Source organism: Ranitomeya imitator, chromosome 6 (assembly GCF_032444005.1).
Source record: "Ranitomeya imitator isolate aRanImi1 chromosome 6, aRanImi1.pri, whole genome shotgun sequence".
Lineage (NCBI taxonomy): Eukaryota > Metazoa > Chordata > Amphibia > Anura > Dendrobatidae > Ranitomeya > Ranitomeya imitator.
The window spans coordinates 400,722,394-400,743,296 of record NC_091287.1 but is presented as its reverse complement, the minus strand read 5'-3'; the positions used below and the strand labels follow the sequence as shown (position 1 = coordinate 400,743,296).

Here is a 20,903-nt window from a genome sequence, read left to right as displayed (position 1 = left end):
CTCGCATCCACAACAGGCCTTTCCCGCTCGCGATGCTCCGGTAACCGGTCCATGCTGCGATCTGGCGAGAGGACGTAGCAGTCTCGCGAGACCGCTACGTCAACATCTCGCGAGACCGTAATGCACTCTTGGGACCGAAGCACGCGAGCACCATCGGTAACCGGTCGCTTCGATCGGGAGGCTCCAGAAGGCAAGTATGTAACTATTTTTTATTTTAATTCTTTTTTTTTAACAGGGATATGGTGCATACTACGTGACTGGCCAATATACTACGATATAGAATATACTCAGCACACTCCAGGAAGTCTGATGCAAAAGGGTGTTTAATACATACAGTATTTATATTCACAAATGTTTCGGTCTGTGAAGACCTTCATCAGTGTGCTCTATTGTTTTGAGCGAAAGGGTGTAAGCTATTCACCCTTTATGTGGGGAATTTGCATCAGGTGCTGGGGTATAAACAGGGGTAGATGTTTAGAATAGAGGGCTGACACTAGCCGGTCGAGCACTGCCAATGACAGAAAGGAGGATCTTGAAAAATAGAGGGCTGAGCAAGCCGATCACGCCTGCAGCAGGCATCAGACTTCCTGGAGTGTGCCGAGTATATTCTATATCACGGTTAAAGGTCTGGGCACCTACTCTTATGCACCTCCACCCTAGGCTGTGCTGAAAATTTACGTGGCTGGGCAATATACTACGTGGCTGGGCAATATACTACGTGGCTGGGCAATATACTACGCGGCTGGGCAATATACTACGCGGCTGGGCAATATACTACGCGGCTGGGCAATATACTACGTGGCTGGATATATACACTAGATGGTGGCCCGATTCTAACGCATCAGGTATATTGCCCAGCCACGTAGTATATTGCCCAGCCACGTAGTATATTGCCCAGCCACGTAGTATATTGCACAGAGCCACGTAGTATATTGCAGAGCCACGTAGTATACAGCACAGGCACGTAGTATATTGACCAGTCACGTAGTATATTGCCCAGCCACGTATGTAACAGGTTAAAAAATAATAAAAACATATACTCACCCACCCTCCAAGGTGTCCCTCGTAGTCCTGTCACCCGTGTGTGGTGCACGCGGCAGCTTCCGGACCCAGGATTGGTTTGAGCACAGGACCTGTGATGACGTCGCGGTCACATGACCGTCATGGAAGGTCCTTCTCGCATGGCATCTTTGGAACAGAAACCTGCAGGTTGCACTCCAGATGACAGGACGCACGTCGGAGGGTGAGAACCTTTTTTTTTTTTTTATTATTATTTTTAACATTAGATCGTTTTACTATTGGTGCTGCATACATAGCATCAATAGTAAAAAGTTGGTCACACAGGGTTAATAGCTGCGTAACCGGAGTGTGTTACACTGTCATGATTAAGGGAGCTTAGTCTCCATAAACGCGTTGAGATTCTTACCCATATGGTTCGTGCTGAAGTCTGTATCCTCTATGCTTAAAGTTTGTTTATAAAGAAAACTTTTTTACGGATTCAGTGAAGCTGGACATTCTCTTCTTGTTTTGGATGTAGTATATTGCCCAGTCACGTAATATATTGCCCGCAGCGCTCCCCTGCCCCCCGTCCCCTGCATAGACAGCATCAATAGTAAAACAGTTGGTCACACAGGGTTAATAGCAGCGTTAATGGAGTGCGTTACACCGCGCCATAATGTGGTCCATTAGCGCTGCCATTAACCCTGTGTGAGCGCTGACTGGAGGGGAGTACGGAGCGGGCACTGACTGCGGGGAGGAAGGAGCGGCCATGTTGCCGCCAGAATGCGCCTGTTGCGGATTGGTCATGGCAATGGTCGTGGGCGTTTTGCCATGACCAATCAGTGACTTGGATTTTTATGACAGACAGAGGCCGCGACCAATGAATATCCGTGACAAAGACAGACAGAAGTGACCCTTAGACAATTATATAGTAGATACATATTATATACATATACACACACTAGACTGGTCACAGAGTAACTAAACTATCATTGAACTATCCTCCTCCAGGGATTGCAAGTTATAATTTTTATAACATACATCATTGCCTTATTTAGATTCCTTTTATTCCAGACACTAGGTGGCTGCTCCATTGCACAGCTCATGCTTCCTTTTAAACAGCTTTTAACTGCTGCTCCGCAAGAATCCATACAGTATATAGGAGCAATCTACCATATGTACGAGACTGTCCCTGTCTGAGCCTCTGCTCTCCATCCTTTAATTCAAATCATGTGAATGACACAAAGTACTATACATCAAAGGGATTTACGGTGGCACGCAGTAGAAAGCTGAACGCCATCTTCTGAAATACTGTTTGTCTTTCAGAAGACTCAGTTGCTTATAAAGCTCAATGGCATTATTAAATATTATGAAAAACTCACAATTTGTTTTTTACACTGCCATGCAGATTACCTCAAGTGACTTCTTTAAGTCTCCAACATGCACCAGATCTTCATCTTCATCATCACTCAGCTGATCATGAGAACAGTAGTGAGTGCTGTAAGCTGAATGCTCCTCAATGGCTGCCAGCCAGCCCTGTATAGATGGAAAAGCACATTTAGACCCCAGTAATCAGGAAACAATTATGAGTAGCATTTATTCAACTACAATATACCAAATTTGCAAAGGTTTCAGATTATTAATCTTTTAGTAGTAGATCTTTGGTGCCAGAGCCAACGGCAACATCAAAGCCTGTGGCACGATTGCAGCCAGGTATGTTTTAGGGATCGCTCACATGAGCGTATAAAAATAAAAAATAGCTATGATATTGTTCCTGAAAAGTTGGACAAGTGGAATCCGTATGGTTCAACTTATGTCATGCAAGTGGGTGTTTATTTTTTTCCTCACTGATCATCTGTAAGGGTATGTGCACATGACCCAGTGCGCTTTGGACGTAGCGCATGTTGACTGCATTTAAAGCACTGTCATTTATTGAACGCAGGTGAATCTGGCATGTGGTCAATGAACCATGCGGATTAACTGCGTTCAATACACTCTATGGGTGAAATTTCTCTTGTGGAGAGTAGAATTTCCACAAGAAAAATTGACCTGCTGCGGTATGGCGAGAAGGGCCACATGTTTAGCTCTGCGAGTGAGCCGCAGGCGTCTGTGGACGCATAGTGGTTAAGGGCTTTCTTGAAATCTCATCCACTATGCAGTAACATCTGAACGCTGCAGGTTGGATGCTGCACAAGTACGAGGCGTCCAACCCGCAGCGTTTACTGATCATTAGAGTTGAGTGAATTTGTTCAGATTTGGTTGCCGAATCTGAATTTGCCATATTCGGCCCATATTCGAACCCTATTCATGCCAAATGTATGTTTGATGATCGGCTCCGAACATATTGGGTAAGTTCTACTCCCAATGACTAATGACGTTCGGCTGTTTTCGACGAGTCCTGCAAAACAATATTCGATGGCAATCATATTTGGAACCAAATCCGAACAAATTCGCTCAACTCTACTGATCATCTGCACATACCCTTAGGCCGGTTTCACACGTCAGTGGCTCCGGTACGTGTGGTGACAGTTTCCTCACGTACCTGAGACACTGACTCACGTAGACACATTAAAATAAATGAGTCGCTGCACATGTCAGCGTGTTTTCACAGACCGTGTGTGCGTTTGCAAAACACGGAGACATGTCAGTGTTCGTGGGAGTGCATGGATCGCACATACTGCACATGGATGCTGTCTGTGTGCCGCCTGAGGACCACACGGAACAGCGCAACAATAAGTGCTGTCCCCTGTGTGTGGTGCTGAAGCTGCCATTCATCCCTTCTGTCCTGCTCGGCTGAAAGCAGCGCTCGCAGGAGAAAAGGGATGAAAGATCAAGTTTTTTTCTTTGTTTTTTTTTGTTTAAGTTTGGGGTCACCTCCCATAGGTGTGGAGGCGCATATTCATCACTGTAATGAGCGGTACCACGTAACCGCTCATACAGGACAAGATGCGGCGCTGAGAGGAGGCATCGCGGGAGCTGGGTGAGTATTTCTCTACAAGCGGGCGGGCGCACGGGGGGTGAGAGGCGGGAGGTGACCCCAAACTATTTTTAACAAAAAAAAAAAAAAAAAAAAAACAACTTGATTTTTCATCCCTTCTCTCCTGCAAGCGCTGCTTTCAGCCGAGCAGGACAGAAGGGATGAATGGCGGCTTCAGCACCACACACAGGGGACAGCGCAGTCTCTCCTGCACGGTCCGTGTGGTCCTCAGGCGGCACACGGCTGCAGCATGTGTGCCACACTGATGTGCCACGTGAGCACACGGACACGGATAACTCCGGTACAGTTTTCTCCGGTACCGGAACTATCTGGACGTGTGAGACTGGCCTTAGACATGTGTATGCAATGCATTTTTTAAAATCAGCTTTTACATACAGTAACTCTCTATGCAATTTAAAAATTGCTTTAATAGTTTGAAAAATATCTTATATGCAGATATAGATAAAAAGATAGAATAGATACCAGTAAATACAGTGGCTTGTAAAAGTTTGGGCAACTCTGATCAAAATTACTGTTATTGTGAACTGTTAAGCAAGATGAAATGATGTCTAAAATGGCCTAAAGTTAGATGACAGTTCCGACCGATGCAAAAGTTTATGCCCCCTTGGAGATCTGAGTACTCCGATAACTTTGTAAAAAGTTTCAAAACTTACTTAGCCTGTTAGGGTTATGGCTTGTTCACCATCATCGTTAGGAAATGCCAGCTGATGCAGATTTCTCACCTTTATAAAAACCCAGTCTCCTCTAACCTTGTGCCAAGAAACAGCAGCCATGGGTTCTTCTAAGCAGCTGCCAAGAACTCTGAAAATAAAAATGGTGGAGTCCCACAAAGCAGGAGAAGGCTATAAGATGATAACAAAGCTTTTTCAAGTTGCCCTTTCTTCAGTGCAAAATGTAATTAAGAAATGGCAGTTAACGGGAACAGTGGAGGTCAAGATAAGGTCTTTAAGGCCAAGCAAAATTTCAGTGAGCTGCTGGTAGTATTGCTAGAGAGGCAAATAAGAACCCCTGTTTGACTGCAAAAGACCTTCAGAAAGATTTAGCAGGCTCTGGAGTTATGATACATTGAACAGTAGAACAGACACCTGCACAAATATGGCCTTCAAGGAAAAGTCAACAGAAGAAAACCTCTCCTGCATCCTGACCATAAAAATCAGTGCTAGAAGTATTGAAAAGAAAATCTAAACCTGACGTATTTTGGCAACAAGTCCTGTGGACTGATTAGGTTAAAATAGTACTCTTGTTGTGAATTCCGCTCTTGGGCTCCCTCTGGTGGTTGTAAGTGGCACTTTTGTGAGTTCTGCTCTTGGGCTCCCTCCGGTGGTTTTAAGTGGTATGGCTGCTCCTTGGATTTAGCAGTCTGCAGCTGCTTCCACTAATTGTCTTTCTGCTCGGCTATTTATGCCTGGCTCTTCCCTTCAGCCAGTGCCACTTGTCAATGGTTCCTGGTTGGATTCACATCTCTCTTGGATTTCCCTGTTATCCTGACCAGTTCAGCAAAGTTAAGTCCTTGCTTGCTCTTTTCTGTCCACAGGTTGTGGACTTATCCGTTCTGTGCTTTCTATGTTTTGTCCAGCTTGTCAGTATGGATTAATTCAGTTAAGCTGGAAGCTCTGGGAAGCAGATTTACCCTCCACAGCTTTAGTCAGATGTGGAGATTTTTGTAAACTCTGTGTGGATTTTTTGTAGTTTTTTACTGACCGCACAGTATTCCATCCTGTCCCATCTATCTAGCTAGACTGGCCTCCTGCGCTATATCCAGGTTTCATTCTGTGTATGTCTTTTCCCTCTCCACTCACAGTCATTACTTGTGGGGGGCTATCTATCCATTGGGGATTTTCTCTGAGGCAAGATAGTTTTCCTGTTTCTATCTTTAGGGGTAGTTAGTTCTCAGGCTGTGACGAGGTGCCTAGGGAGTGTCAGGAGCATCCCACGGCTACTTCTAGTGTTGTGTTGAGCTTAGGGACTGCAGTCAGTACAGTTACTTCAGAGCTCGTCCCATGTGGCTCCTATACCACCTGTTTATAACAGTACAAGTGGCCAAAAATGAATTAAATGCATCTCAAAAGAAGGGAAAAAAAATTCTGAGCCATTTTTTTTTCTGTGTCCCGTGCTCTGTTTTGTCTTTTTTTTCCTCTTGATCTCTGGGTGGTTCAGGATTTATGCTTTGGCATGGATGTTCAGGGTTTGTTTTCTCGTGTGGATCAACTTGCTGCAAGAGTACAGAGTATCCAAGATTATGTTGTCCAGACTCCGGCTTTGGAGCCTAGAATTCCTACTCCTGATTTGTTTTTTGGGGACAGATCCAAGTTTTTGAACTTTAAAAATAACTGCAAATTGTTTTTTGCTTTGAAACCCCGTTCTTCTGGTGATCCCATTCAGAAAGTTAAAATCATCATATCCTTGCTGCGTGGTGACCCTCAGGACTGGGCATTCTCCCTTGAAACAGGGGATCCGGCTTTGCTGAATGTAGACGCATTTTTTCAAGCGCTTGGATTATTGTATGACGAACCTAATTCTGTGGATCATGCAGAAAAAACCCTGTTGGCCCTGTCTCAAGGTCAGGAAGCGGCAGAATTATACTGCCAGAAATTTAGGAAATGGTCTGTGCTCACTAAATGGAATGAGGATGCTCTGGCTGCTATTTTCAGAAAAGGTCTTTCTGAAGCCCTTAAAGATGTTATGGTGGGCTTCCCTACACCTACTGGTTTGAGCGAATCTATGTCTCTAGCCATTCAGATTGATCGGCGTCTGCGCGAGCGCAAAGCTGTGCACCATATGGCAGTGTCCTCTGAGCAGAGTCCTGAGCCTATGCAATGTGATAGGATTTTGACTAGAACAGAATGGCAGGAATTCAGAAGTCAGAATAGGCTGTGTTTTTACTGTGGTGATTCTGCTCATGTTATTTCTGATTGCCCTAAGCGTACTAGGAGGGTCGCTAGGTCTTACCATCAGTACTATACAGCCTAAATTTATCTTATCTGTGACCCCGATTTGCTCATTGTCGTCCTTTTCTGTCATGGCATTTGTGGATTCAGGTGCTGCCCTTAACTTAATGGACTTGGAATTCGCCAGGCGCTGTGGTTTTTCCTTGCAGCCTTTGCAGAGCCCTATTCCTTTGAGGGGCATTGATGCTACACCATTGGCCAAGGATAAACCTCAGTACTGGACGCAGATGACCATGTACATGGCTCCAGCACATCAGGAAGATTGCAGTTTTCTGGTGTTGCATAACCTGCATGATGTTGTTGTACTGGGTTTTCCATGGTTACAGGAACATAATCCGGTGCAGGATTGGAAAACTAGGTCTGTGACTAGTTGGGGTTGTCAAGGGGTACATAGTGACGTTCCTTTGATGTCAATTTCCTCTTCCCCCTCTTCTGAGGTCCCTGAGTTTTTGTCGGATTTCCAGGATGTATTTGATGAGCCCAAGTCCAGTTCCCTTCCTCCACATAGGGACTGTGATCGTGCTATTAACTTGATTCCAGGTTGTAAGTTCCCCAAGACCCGACTTTTCAATCTGTCTGTGCCAGAGCATGCCGCCATGCAGAGCTATGTTAAGGAATCTTTGGAGAAGGGGCATATTCGGCCGTCTTCAGCACCATTGGGAGCCGGTTTCTTTTTTGTTGCTAAGAAGGATGGCTCCTTGAGACCCTGTATAGATTATCGTCTTCTTAATAAGATCACGGTCAAATTCCAATACCCCTTGCCTTTGCTTTCTGATTTGTTTGCTCAGATTAAGGGGGCTAGTTGGTTTACTAAGATTGACCTCCGAGGGGCATAAAATCTTGTTCGTATTAAACAGGGTGACGAATGGAAAACTGCATTTAATACGCCCGAAGGCCATTTTGAATACCTCGTGATGCCATTCGGGCTCTCTAATGCTCCATCTGTGTTCCAATCTTTCATGCATGATATTTTCCGCAATTATCTTGATAAATTCATGGTTGTATATTTGGATGATATTTTGATTTTTTCCGATGATTGGGAGTCTCATGTGAAGCAGGTCAGGATGGTATTCCAGATCCTTCGTGATAATGCTTTATTTGTGAAGGGGTCTAAGTGCCTATTCGGAGTTCAGAAGGTCTCTTTTTTGGGTTTTATTTTTTCTCCCTCGTCTATGGAAATGGATCCTGTTAAGGTCCAAGCTATTCATGACTGGTTTCAACCCACATCTGTGAAGAGCCTTCAAAAATTTTTGGGCTTTGCTAATTTCTATCGCCGTTTCATTGCCAACTTTTCCAGTGTGGTTAAGCCCCTTACTGATTTGACGAAGAAAGGCGCTGATGTGACGAATTGGTCCTCTGCGGCTGTTGAGGCCTTTCGGGAGCTTAAACGCCGATTTACTTCTGCCCCTGTGCTGCGTCAGCCGGATGTTTCTCTTCCTTTTCAGGTTGAGGTTGACGCTTCTGAGATTGGGGCAGGGGCCGTTTTGTCTCAGAGGGATTCTGATGGTTCTTTGATGAAACCGTGTGCTTTTTTTTCCAGAAAGTTTTCGCCTGCGGAACGCAATTATGATGTCGGCAATCGGGAGTTGTTGGCTATGAAGTGGGCGTTTGAGGAGTGGCGACATTGGCTTGAGGGAGCTAAGCACCGCGTTGTGGTCTTGACTGATCATAAGAATCTGATTTACCTCGAGTCGGCCAAGCGGCTGAATCCTAGACAGGCTCGATGGTCCCTGTTTTTCTCCCGTTTTGATTTTGTGGTCTCGTATCTTCCGGGATCTAAGAATGTTAAGGCTGATGCCCTCTCTAGGAGTTTTTCGCCTGATTCTCCTGGAGTCCTCGAGCCGGTTGGCATTCTTAAGGAAGGGGTGATTCTTTCTGCCATCTCCCCTGATTTGCGGCGGGTGCTTCGGGGATTTCAGGCTGATAGGCCTGACCGCTGTCCAGTGGGGAAGCTGTTTGTTCCTGATAGATGGACAAGTAAGGTAATTTCTGAGGTTCATTGTTCAGTGTTGGCTGGTCATCCTGGGATTTTTGGTACCAGAGATTTGGTTGCTAGGTCCTTTTGGTGGCCTTCCTTGTCGCGCGATGTGCGTGCTTTTGTGCAGTCCTGTGGGACTTGCGCCCGGGCCAAGCCTTGCTGTTCCCGCGATAGTGGGTTGCTTTTGCCTTTGCCGGTCCCTGAGAGGCCCTGGACGCATATTTCCATGGATTTTATTTCGGATCTTCCTGTTTCCTAGAAGATGTCTGTTATCTGGGTTGTTTGTGACCGGTTCTCTAAAATGGTCCATCTGGTACCTTTGCCTAAGTTGCCTTCCTCCTCAGATTTGGTTCCATTGTTTTTTCAGCATGTGGTTCGTTTGCATGGCATTCCGGAGAATATTGTGTCCGACAGAGGTTCTCAGTTTGTCTCTAGGTTTTGGCGGGCCTTTTGTGCTAGGATGGGCATTGATTGGTCTTTCTTCGGCGTTTCATCCTCAGACTAATGGCCAAACTGAGCGAACTAATCAGACCTTGGAAACCTATTTGAGATGCTTTGTGTCTGCTGATCAGGATGATTGGGTGGCTTTCTTGCCGTTGGCCGAGTTTGCCCTTAATAATCAGGCTAGTTCGGCTACTTTGGTTTCACTTTCTTTTGTAATTTTGGTTTTCATCCTCGTTTTTCTTCGAGGCAGGTTGAGCCTTCTGATTGTCCTAGTGTGGATTCTGTGGTGGACAGGCCGCAGCAGATTTGGACTCATGTGGTGGACAATTTGACGTTGTCTCAGGAAAGGGCTCAACGTTTTGCTAACCGCCATCGGTGTGTTGGTTCCCGGCTTCGTGTGGGGGATTTGGTTTGGTTGTCTTCTCGTCATGTTCCTATGAAGGTTTCTTCCCCTAAGTTTAAGCCTCGGTTTATTGGTCCTTATAAGATTTCTGAAATTATCAATCCGGTGTCTTTTCGTTTGGCTCTTCCAGCCTCTTTTGCCATTCATAATGTTTTCCATAGATCTTTGTTGCGGAGATATGTGGTGCCCGTTGTTCCCTCGGTTGATCCTCCTGCCCCGGTGTTGGTTGAGGGAGAGTTGGAATATGAGGTTGAGAAAATTTTGGATTCTCGTTTTTCGAGGCGGAGGCTTCAGTATCTTGTCAAGTGGAAGGGTTATGGCCAGGAGGATAATTCTTGGGTTGTTGCCTCCGATGTCCATGCCGCCGATTTGGTTCACGCTTTTCACTTGGCACGTCCTGATCGGCCTGGGGGCTCTGGTGAGGGTTCGGTGACCCCTCCTCAAGGGGGGGGGGGGGGTACTGTTGTGAATTCCGCTCTTGGGCTCCCGCCGGTGGTTTTAAGTGGTATGGCTGCTCCTTGGATTTAGCAGTCTGCAGCTGCTTCCACTAATTGTCTTTCTGCTCGGCTATTTATGCCTGGCTCTTCCCTTCAGCCAGTACCACTTGTCAATGGTTCCTGGTTGGATTCACATCTCTCTTGGATTTCCCTGTTATCCTGACCAGTTCAGCAAAGTTAAGTCCTTGCTTGCTCTTTTCTGTCCACAGGTTGGGGACTTATCCGTTCTGTGCTTTCTATGTTTTGTCCAGCTTGTCAGTATGGATTAATTCAGTTAAGCTGGAAGCTCTGGGAAGCAGATTTACCCTCCACAGCTTTAGTCAGGTGTGGAGATTTTTGTAAACTCTGGATTTTTTGTAGTTTTTTACTGACCGCACAGTATTCCTTCCTGTCCCATTTATCTAGCTAGACTGGCCTCCTGTGCTACATCCTGGTTTCATTCTGTGTATGTCTTTTCCCTCTCCACTCACAGTCATTACTTCTGGGGGGCTATCTATCCATTGGGGATTTTCTCTGAGGCAAGATAGTTTTCCTGTTTCTATCTTTAGGGGTAGTTAGTTCTCAGGCTGTGACGAGGTGCCTAGGGAGTGTCAGGAGCATCCCACGGCTACTTCTAGTGTTGTGTTGAGCTTAGGGACTGCAGTCAGTACAGGTACCACTTCCTTCAGAGCTCGTCCCATGTGGCTCCTAAACCACCAGTTCATAACAACTCTTTGGCCACAATGATGAAAGGTATGTGTGGAGAAAAGGCACAGAATTTCAGGAAAAGAACATATTGCCAACTATTAAGCATGGGGGTGCATAATGCTTTGGGGTTGTGTTGCAGCCAATGGTACGAGGAACATTTCATGGGTAGAGGAAGAATGGATTCAATGAAATTTTAACAAATTCTTGATGCAAACGTAACATCTGTAAAAAAGCTGAAGAGGATGGCTTCTACAAATGGACAATGTTCCTAAACGCACATCAAAATCCACAAAAGACTACCTCAAAAGGGGCAAACTGGAGGTTTTACTATGGCCCTCACAGTCCTCATCTGAACATCACGGAAAATCCATGTCTACGCCTACAATATAGAAGTGCATGCAAGACGACCCAGGAATCTCACAGAACTGGAAGAATTCTCCAAGAATGGATGAAAATCTCTCTAACAAAAATTGAAAGGCTACAAAAAGCATTTACAAGCTGTGATACTTGCAAAGGGGGTGCTACTAAGTACTAACCATGCAGGACACCCAAACTTTTGCATGAACCCTTTTATAATTTTTAAATGTAGAAAATGAAAATATATTCATTTTTTGCCTAAAATACAAAGGAAATGTGTCCTCTTTAACTTTAGGCCTTTTAGAGATTATTTCAACTTCAACTTGCTTAACTGTTACCAATAACAGTAATTTTGAGCAGGGGTGCCCAAACTTTTCCATGTCAAGGTTGAGTAGATAGGTAGAATAGATGAAGGCTAAACATGAAAGGCACTAAAGGGTGTGTGTGTGGGTTGGGTTGTGAATTTACTGTACTTGGCTGTTGAAACATCAGCTGTCCTTTGAGAGGTGTGCGTAAAAATTGGGTAGCACAGGTATGGTCCATGCGCTGTCCAATTTTTTTCTAGCACCCATTGATTTGCATTGGCAAGTGCGATCCAATTCTGGCAGACAATCACAGCATGCTGCAATTTTTTCCTCAGTCCGATCGGAGCTAAGAAACAACTCAGATGAGCAACGAATCATTTTATAACATTGGTCAGAGTGCACTGCGATGTTTTCTCGCACTGCACGCCAGTGTGAGCGAGCCCTTATTCAAACATTTTCCCTGAAACAACAGTTTGAAAATCCGACTGGGGACTAGCATGAGAGACTAGAGTCTAGTCACTAGACTATTTCAAGGATATCCTCAGCAGGCATCGCTACGCCCTTCTTCAGTTGACTGACAGATCTCCCAGGTAGCCAGGTTCAGATTCATGATGTTCGTAATTCGGGCATCATGAATCCAATGACAGATTCTAGTTAAGTGAAGTAGGAAGTAAAACTGGAACACAAATCGATTGTAATTACCCTCCATCTAGACTGCAATGACTGACATTAATCGGGCATATCACACAAGCCTTACCCAAAGTAAACATCATGCCTTTTGCTGGCAAATTCTAGCAAAGCACATTTTTTGATTCACAAATGACCCCTAACAATACATACCTCCCTTGTATGCTTAAGGTTTTTGGTTAATACTTTGAAATGGTGGATGCTGTCGTCAAAGCATTTTACAGAGAAAGACATGCTGTCTGAGGACTTCACCTGGAGAGAACAGTATTTTATGAGACTATACACAGACATTAAAACGCTTAAAGAGTATGTTCACACATCGTTCTTTCATGGGATTTAAATTCCATGTAAAAAAATAGTTAAAATTTATTTCAATGGGAAAATAGGTCTATAATATTCGTCAGTTTTTAACCATTGCCACTACCAACCTCTTACAATTAAAAACACATCAAAAGCAAAAAAAAAAAAGAGAAAAAGCGTTTGTTTTTTAACAAAACCACGCCAAAAACCTTGCATCTCTAAAAAGCAGTTTTTAAATGGAAAATCTCCACAAAATAAACTTAAATTTTAACATACCCTTACTATTAAGCTGAATAGTCAAATATTGTTCCCAACAGGCTCCAATGATCAGCCTCACTAAGATTTTAAGTGAGCTGTACCTCAACTATTGAATTGCAGATTTCTTTCTGCAATATCCTGAATAGCTACAGGTCTGTCATGTACAATAAATCAAGGTTTTTTTGTTGTTTGTTTCAAGAGCTTAAGGACATGTCAAAAGATAACTTTCCGTAACTCCCTTTTCTATGGAATGTGAAAACATATGCTGTTTGATCGGCGCTTTAAAGAGAAAAAAATCTAAATATTTAAACATTCACTAAAAGGGGGGATATCTGGCAGGCATTTATAAAGGGCTTTTTTAACTATCTTTAAGCCCTAACCACATTTGTAATTAGCTTCATTATTAAATTCCTTACACTTCTCCATGTCCTGTTATTTGCTGTATGTGTTTTTTCCCTTTACTTCCTGTGATGTTTCATTTAAGAGGAGTCTCAAACAGGACATCACAGGAGGCTGGGACTGCACTCACTGCGCTGCGGTGTCGATCACCACTCCTGAAAATCGGACATCAGAGGGTGTCACTTTTCACAGCTACTGTCACCGCCGTCCCCTGACGACATCACCTGGTTCAGTAGTGGTGATAGAGAAGTTCTCACATTTTTAGTTACCACCATTGAAGTCACTGCTTTTAACACTGGAGTCTTTTCCCCTAAAATGAATCATCATCAACAGGGGGTGGAGATAGAGGCAGTGTGAGTGACACCAGAACCGGCCCTTATGACGATTCACTTGAGGGCAGTAACCATAGCGCTGTCCCACAGCTTCACACACATAATGGCATTATTAGATTTCATTAAAACACCCATGAAGTCTTTGAAGTCCATTAATCACACGACTTATACCATTTGATACAGAACAGTTTGATAAGACACTGATTTGGTAAAAAAAAACGTGATTAAAAAATTCCTCACCACATTACGATTAAACAGCTCTTACCGTGCAAATAGCTTGTGTTAGGTGTTTACAGCCCTGCCGGTACACACCATTAATTGCATCTGACCTAAAGAAAAAAAAAAAAAAAAACAGTATAACTAAAGAAGAAAAGGAATAGAGCAAAAGAGGCCTAACATACAAAACTTACAATTACTTCCTTGGCTTAAAGCAGGGGTGGGGAATCTTTTTTCTGCCAAGGGCCTTTGGATATTTATACCATCCTTTCGGGGTCGCACAAACTCTGCCCACAAAGTGCATCCTGACTGGCACTGGTGTCAGGACGTAATCTTTCATTGCATGCCCTTTAGTGTTCAGTAGTGAGCACTGCATGTGTGTGCTAACAGAGCAAGAAGAAATTAATGAGCTGGTTGTAATCAAAATACACCTCCCTGCTCAAGAATGTGGTCCCTGAGAATCTGCTTAGGTGCCTGAAAAAAGGTCATCGAGGGAAGTAAGTGGCCCTGGGGCCTGAGGTTCCCCACCCCTGGCTTAAAGGTGGATCAATATAAAGCAAATAGGAAGCAGGAAGTACGAAGGTACATGTATTGTCAAAGAATAACCAAACCTGAAGCAGGTTTATTTGTTGCAGGCACTCCACCTGCCCACAGATCGATGGGTGTCAGACCTCAGATCCCCACTGATCACTCAAAAGTTGCCTGAGCACAGAGAGTTAAATGAGAATTAAATAGCAAGAATATGCTGTGCAGTCCATGCTTTCTACTTAATGTATGTGTGCTCTCATACAGAAGCTGCTGTTCTCATGTCTCCAAGGTGCACAGTTCTCGGGGGGACTTTTGAGAAATTGGGGGGGTTAGGACCAAGACCTCCAATTAAAAGTACCTGCTATGCAAGTATTAAAAAAAAAAAACTATTTAAAGGATTAGTCAGTTTTCAAATCATAGTGGATGCCTTCCAAGCTGAAATGCATTAACTAAAGGGTTCGCTCAAGTTAGCTTATAAATCGGACGGGTGCAATGCAAAAGGAAAATTGCATTGCACTTTCTTATTCAATGAGGCAGTGCAAATTTGCATGTTTTTCCTCAGTTGCTATAGGGTTGAGGGAACAAAAAAAAAAAAAAAAAAAAAAAAAAATCACAGCTTATGGTCACATATATAGGACGAGACTTCCGAATGGATAGCCTTCCTCATTTCTATTCTACCTGCTTCCTTGTTAATTATAAACTACGCGCATAATTGGGACATTTTTATTTTTTCATTGTAATTTTTATTGAATTTTTCAAATTTGCAGGAAAAGAAAAAATTATCAGGCCTTTTGGATTTTTCACTATCATTTACAGGTTTAATCAGGTAATTTGTATTTTTGATGATTAATCTTATTATTGAACAATAACAGTGCTGCTGGTCAATCCAAAAGGATAATAAACCTGAATATATAAGAAAGCAAAAGTGCGGATGTCTGTCTTAGAACAATCTGCGTGTGTAGAATTATTACGCAACTAAATGAAAAATGTAAATGTTCCCATCTCATTTATTTTCATTTGTTAAAGTGAAAACACCAAACTCCTCAAAATGTAAAAAACAAACATTTCTGACATTTAGAACAAACAAGACAAACAAACAAACAAAAAATAATAATAATAATAATAATAATAATAATAATAATAATAATAATAGGTGACCAATATAACCACCATTCTTTTCAATAACAGTTTTAAGTAGAGAAGTGAATGTGATCGGGTCCCTCCTTATTCGGCAAGCTATAGCGCTTTCCGAATAAGCTGCAGAGGGAACCCGGATACCTGGATCACTCCGGCTGATCAGCTGTTCGGTTCTGCAGCTGCATGCGTTGCAGCTGTGAGACAGTCACAACACATGTATGGAGAGCCTGTTTGTTGGGCTCTCCGTGCATTTGTCGTGACGGTCACACAGCCGTGACACATGCAGCTGCAGAACCGAACAGCTGATCAGCCGGAGTGATCCAGGTATCCGGGTTCCCTCTGCAGCTTATTCGGTAATTGCTATAGCTTACTGAATAAAGAAGGACCCAATCAAATTCACTTATCTCTAGTTATAAGCCTTCAATCCATGGAGCCCATCAATTCCTTACTGTTGATCTTTTTGGACAGCACCAACCACAGCCTCCCAGACACTGTTCAGAGAGGTGACTGTAAATCTCTGGTTTAAGAAGGGCACACAAGTTCTCAATTAGGTTTAGGAAGGGGCCATGTAATTATTCTTTTATCTTGAAGGTCTTTACTGGCAAGCCAAGCAGAGGAGTACTTTGATGTGTGTGATGGATAATTGACCTGCGTAAAAATCAGGATTTTCTTTAAAGATGCAGACTTTTTCCTGTACTACTGCTTGAAGAAAGTCTTAAAAACTGTCATTACGTTTAAGAGTTGATTTAGAGTCCATCTAGAATCCAAAGGGTCCGACTAGCTCATCTTTGATAATACTAGCCCATACTAATACACCACCTCTACCTTGCTAGCATGAGTCGAAGTGGAAGTCTGCCGTTACTGATCCAGCCACGGGGCCATCCATCTGGTCCGTCAAGAGTCACTCATCTCATAAGTCCATAAAATCTTTGAAAAATCCAGTGCTGTGGGGTTGGTGTCAATTTTGGTGTGGATAAAAAAAAAAATTTGGATCAGTTATGAAATGTCCTATAAATGTCTATTCTATTCCTGATCTAAGGATCTTGGCTTTTAGTTGAGATGAATCTGTGCTGCACTTTATGTACAAGCTCAGTAGTGAAGCTCCTCCTCTACAGATCAGAGGTAAAAGGCACTGGGAAGGAACGCCTGCAGCACTGCACTCATCTCAGAACTGCTAGAATTTATAGGAGAACAGGATTAAGGAAAATACATAACTTGATTATTGTATCATAATGGTGATGAAAATCCTGATGTTACCATACAATAAATTTATCACTTAAACATGATCCATGTAATAGGGAGTCTGGAGTCAGAGTCCATGGAAATTGAAGCTTCTGAGAGGGAGGTTTGGCTTACTGACTATACAGCCTTGGAATAATCTGTCTTCAGATATTTCTTTGCCCAGTTTGTTTCTCTTCTGCATCTTGATCTGTGGTGGATGGGTTTCAGCCTTCCTTACCCTGATCATGTCTCTGATCACTGAACACCTTGCACTTCTGGGCCTCCAGGGAGACTGCAGCTCTTTAATATGACAACACTAGAGGATAATGGATTACACCGGTTGTTTCACATTTGATTCCTCTCAAATTTTTGGCAGTTAATGCGCAGCTTTTTTTCTCACCACAGTTTATTGCGACCCTGTTGACTACTTGCAACAAATCTTTAGATGGTTCTGTGAGCATGCCCCAATATCGTAAAAGTCTTAAAGAACGATGCAGCACTCTTGAAATATTTTTTTCTACTTCTCAGTCAGTTAAATCTCTTTTTAGGCCCATTTTTCCTCAGGAAAATAAGCTGCCTATTAATTCTGCACATCTTGATAAAAGGTGTTGATATCCTTCGGCTACACCCTCCCATATTACACAAATAAACATCAGATCCCAGAATCATTCAAGTTTATACAGCTTGGAGTTGGAAAATAAGCAATAGAAAAGAAGAATATGATTCCGCAGCGAGCCCGCCCCATACCCGCCAGGTGATGGCGGTGTATTCCAGCCAGGGCCTGCTGCTAACAATCGCGGGTGGAGCAGTGCTCAGCTCGCTATTGTTAATCTGTTAGATGCCGCTGTCAATACAGTAGCATTTAACACACACCGAAGTGCACATCATTTTCTTCGCCCATCAGCACACCAGTGATGAGATTGCAGGTCACCGATGTGTTGTAATGACAGCCGGGTGTCAGGGGACGCCTGTGACAGATTACGGAATTCCTTTGAAACCATGCCTGTGGCCAGGCTTCAATCAGGGCTATTGGCAGGAAGGCATAAGCTAGATGGTAATTCGAACAAGTCTATTTCTGGCCAACCCCAAAGTTCTACGATCTGATTGAATACTGATTCAGTTCCCACTCCCCTTGTCTCATTCGTGTCCGACTTAGGAAATCTGCCGTCCGATTTTCTGTGCCTTATGTGGAGTGCTGACAACGATCCTAAGCTGACCTCTGCTAGATGAAGGATGGATTTTGTTACGTCCATCAGGGACAGGGACCTGGTGCCTCCCTAGTGGTTCAGATATGCTACCACCACTCGGTTGTTCGAGAACACCTATACATGGTGGATTGAAGGGAGCCTAGAAGGCGAAAGAGCAAGTTTTACCGCTAACAGTTCCTTCATGTTTGAAGAAGCTAACTTTTGTTCCTTTGACCAAGGACCTTGGATTATTTGATCTCCTAGTTGCACACCCCACCCCAGGGGCTTGCGTCCATGTATAGGGTTTGGGATATTGGCCATACCTAGGGAACATACCTGGCTAAATTGTTTGAATCCGCCCACCATGCTAGAGAGCGTGCTGTTTCTGATGAGATGTTTAACCGCCCTTCTAAATCTCCTCCTAGGGATGCTTCTGCTGCTAATATTTCCCACTGTAGCTCTCTGGTATGGCTTTGGGCCCACTGGACCGCCGGAATACAGGCTGTCATCAATCACAGCAGTGACATTGCCTTCTGCAAGGTGGTGACAGGGGAGTTTCTCATATTTGATACCAGCTGTTTCACGTTTTGAATTTTTCCCTGTGGGATATGACATTGTTTGTTCGAGTCTAGAATTATTCCCAAGCACTCTTGCAACCGACTCCGTATGATTCTGAATTTGGATAAATTCAAAAGCCATCCCAAACTCGTCAGAGACCTCATAACTTTGTCTAGCTGTTTGCAGTGATGAGCGGAAACACTTATTACCAGGAGGTCGTCCAGAATATTTTGTGGGCCATAACTTCTGCCATTATTTTGGTGAATACCTTTGGGGCAATGGCCAGGCCGAAAGGGAGTGCCCTGAACTGGTAATGTTTTAATTACCCCTAAATTTTTACACTCAGTGAGAAATTTTCGATGGTCCTTGTGGATGGGTACATGGTAGTATGCGTCTCTCAAGTCTAATACAGTCATGAAGCAGGACAGGAAAAGTATTCTCACAGATGATTTTATTGTTTCCATTTTGAAATATTGGGTTTCCAGAAACCTGTTCAATTTTTTTAAATTTACAATTGTCCTGTACGTCCCGTCTGGTTTCTTCCGCAGAAAAAGAGGAGAGCAAAATCCTTTGCCTCTTTCTTGGTAGGTGACTTCTTGTAGTACGTCCTTCTCTATCAGACCTAGAATTTCTTTCTGAAGGGATAGTTGTTAGTCTTCTGCTGCCCTTTGAGGAGTGACTATGAAGAAAGGAGTTTGGGAGGGAATTAAATTTTAGTTTTAGGCCTCCATTTCTTTTTTTTTTTTTAATGTCCAGTATCCATGTACTTCTGGATATTTTTTTCCCAGGCCGGGAGAAAGTAGGCCAACCTCCCTCCGACCTGGGGAACACCATCATTGGGGTTGTTTTTTGTTATCGGAGGGTTTGTTGAACATGAACCCCTTGCCTCTATTTCTTTTATCCTCCCATCCATCCTTGTGGCCTTTTGTGGGTTTTCTTCCCATTAACCTTCTGTTCCGAAAGGGCCTTCTGTAAGACTGGCTGGAGTACCCAGGAAAATATTTTTTCTTATCTCCTGCCTTGCCCAGAACATCGTTTAGTGCAAATATCATTTGGTCCAAACAGGAACTCGCCCTCGCAAGGAATGGAGCAGAATTTCAATTTTGTTGGCAGATCCCCCGGCCAGCACTTGAGCCAGAGGCCTCGCAGCATTCAAAATGGAAGCGGACCTGGCCGCTAACATGATAGAGTCTGCTGATGCGTCTGCTAGAAATGCTGCTGCTCCTCTCAGACTGAATCTAGAATTGTTTCTCCGGGGACTTTCTCTTTCAATTGTGAGTACAAGTGGTCTAGCCATATCATTAAGGCTCTGGCAGTGCGTGTGGCGGCTATGGCTGGTTTCAACCCCCCCAGCTGCCTCCCAGGAGCCCTTTAGAAAAAGGTCTGCCTTTTTATCCATGGGGTCTTTTAATGTCCCCATGTCTTTTTTGGAGGCTTTTGCCATCGCCACATCCACCTTTGGCGATTTCCCCCAAAAGGAGCATACAGGGTCATCAAAGGGGTTAGAAGACCCTTTTTTCTGGTCTCTTCCACTCTCTCGATTAAGGACTGGATTTTTTCATTTACTGGAAATGCCCTCAGTTTTTTTTTTTCTTCTAGTCCACTAAACGTTAAGTCCTGGACTGATTTTGTGAGTCTACCAGCCCCATGGTTGTTCTGACCGCTTTCACAAGAGCGTCTGTCTCTTCAATCGGGAAGCATCTGCGACCCCCTTCTGAGGATGAGGAAGAAGGGGAAGATGACTAATCACTTGAGCCGGACAAGTCACTCCCCGCCTCACTAACACTTGATTCAGGGGACCTGTGCCTGGACCTACATTTTTTTTCTTTGAGCCTTTAAGGCCTTTGGGGGCATTGTCTACCTGATTTTTAATTAGCGTTCTCAGGTCTGATGCAAACTTCGGGGACACTTCACAAATTGTTTGCTCTATGCAGGTAGCACAGAGCCTCTTTCCCCACGCAGTGGGTAGCTCTTCTGTGCAGATCGCACATGTCCTAGGTTTGGACTTTGCTACACATTTCTTCCCCTATGAGAGAAACAGACCCTAGTTAAAGGGTGGACTTTCACGAAGTTCACTTACCCTCCAGTAGAAAGAGAGATACCGGCTTTGTCCCAGGGACGATTTCCACAGATGGATCCACTTTTGGCCCGGCCGTTCTGCTTGAGCCTCTGCTGTGCCGAGACCCCGAATGACTGCCGCAGCCGCGTTGCTTGGAAGAAGCCTCTCCCTGCTGCTGCTGTCGTTGCTGGTGCTGTTACTGCTGCCTCTGCTTTTGCTGCCCATGATGAGGGGACTGCTCTTGCAGGACCTGCTCCTCCGGCTGCTCCTGGTCACTCACAGCCTCTGAGCACCGTTTCTTGTGAGTTTTCTGCATTTAAATCTTCCTCAAGGCCTCCCCTTAATTCCGGCGACGCAGCGTGTTGTGATCGCTGGTATCTCTCAGTGATAGACCGCGCTAACCAT

At 44.0% G+C, this 20,903-nt stretch overlaps 1 protein-coding gene across 1 annotated transcript in view; it reads right to left on the bottom strand.

Annotated features, from left to right (window-relative positions):
* LOC138643403 (oxysterol-binding protein-related protein 1-like) overlaps window positions 1-20,903 on the bottom strand; it is a 161,525-nt gene that overhangs the window by 65,856 nt on the left and 74,766 nt on the right. The window contains exons 11-13 of the mRNA XM_069732318.1: window positions 13,858-13,921; window positions 12,457-12,555; window positions 2,413-2,535 (exon numbers count right to left, since the gene is read on the bottom strand). Of these exons, the coding sequence (XP_069588419.1) occupies window positions 2,413-2,535; window positions 12,457-12,555; window positions 13,858-13,921 (286 nt within the window). The remainder of the gene's footprint in view (window positions 1-2,412; window positions 2,536-12,456; window positions 12,556-13,857; window positions 13,922-20,903) is intronic.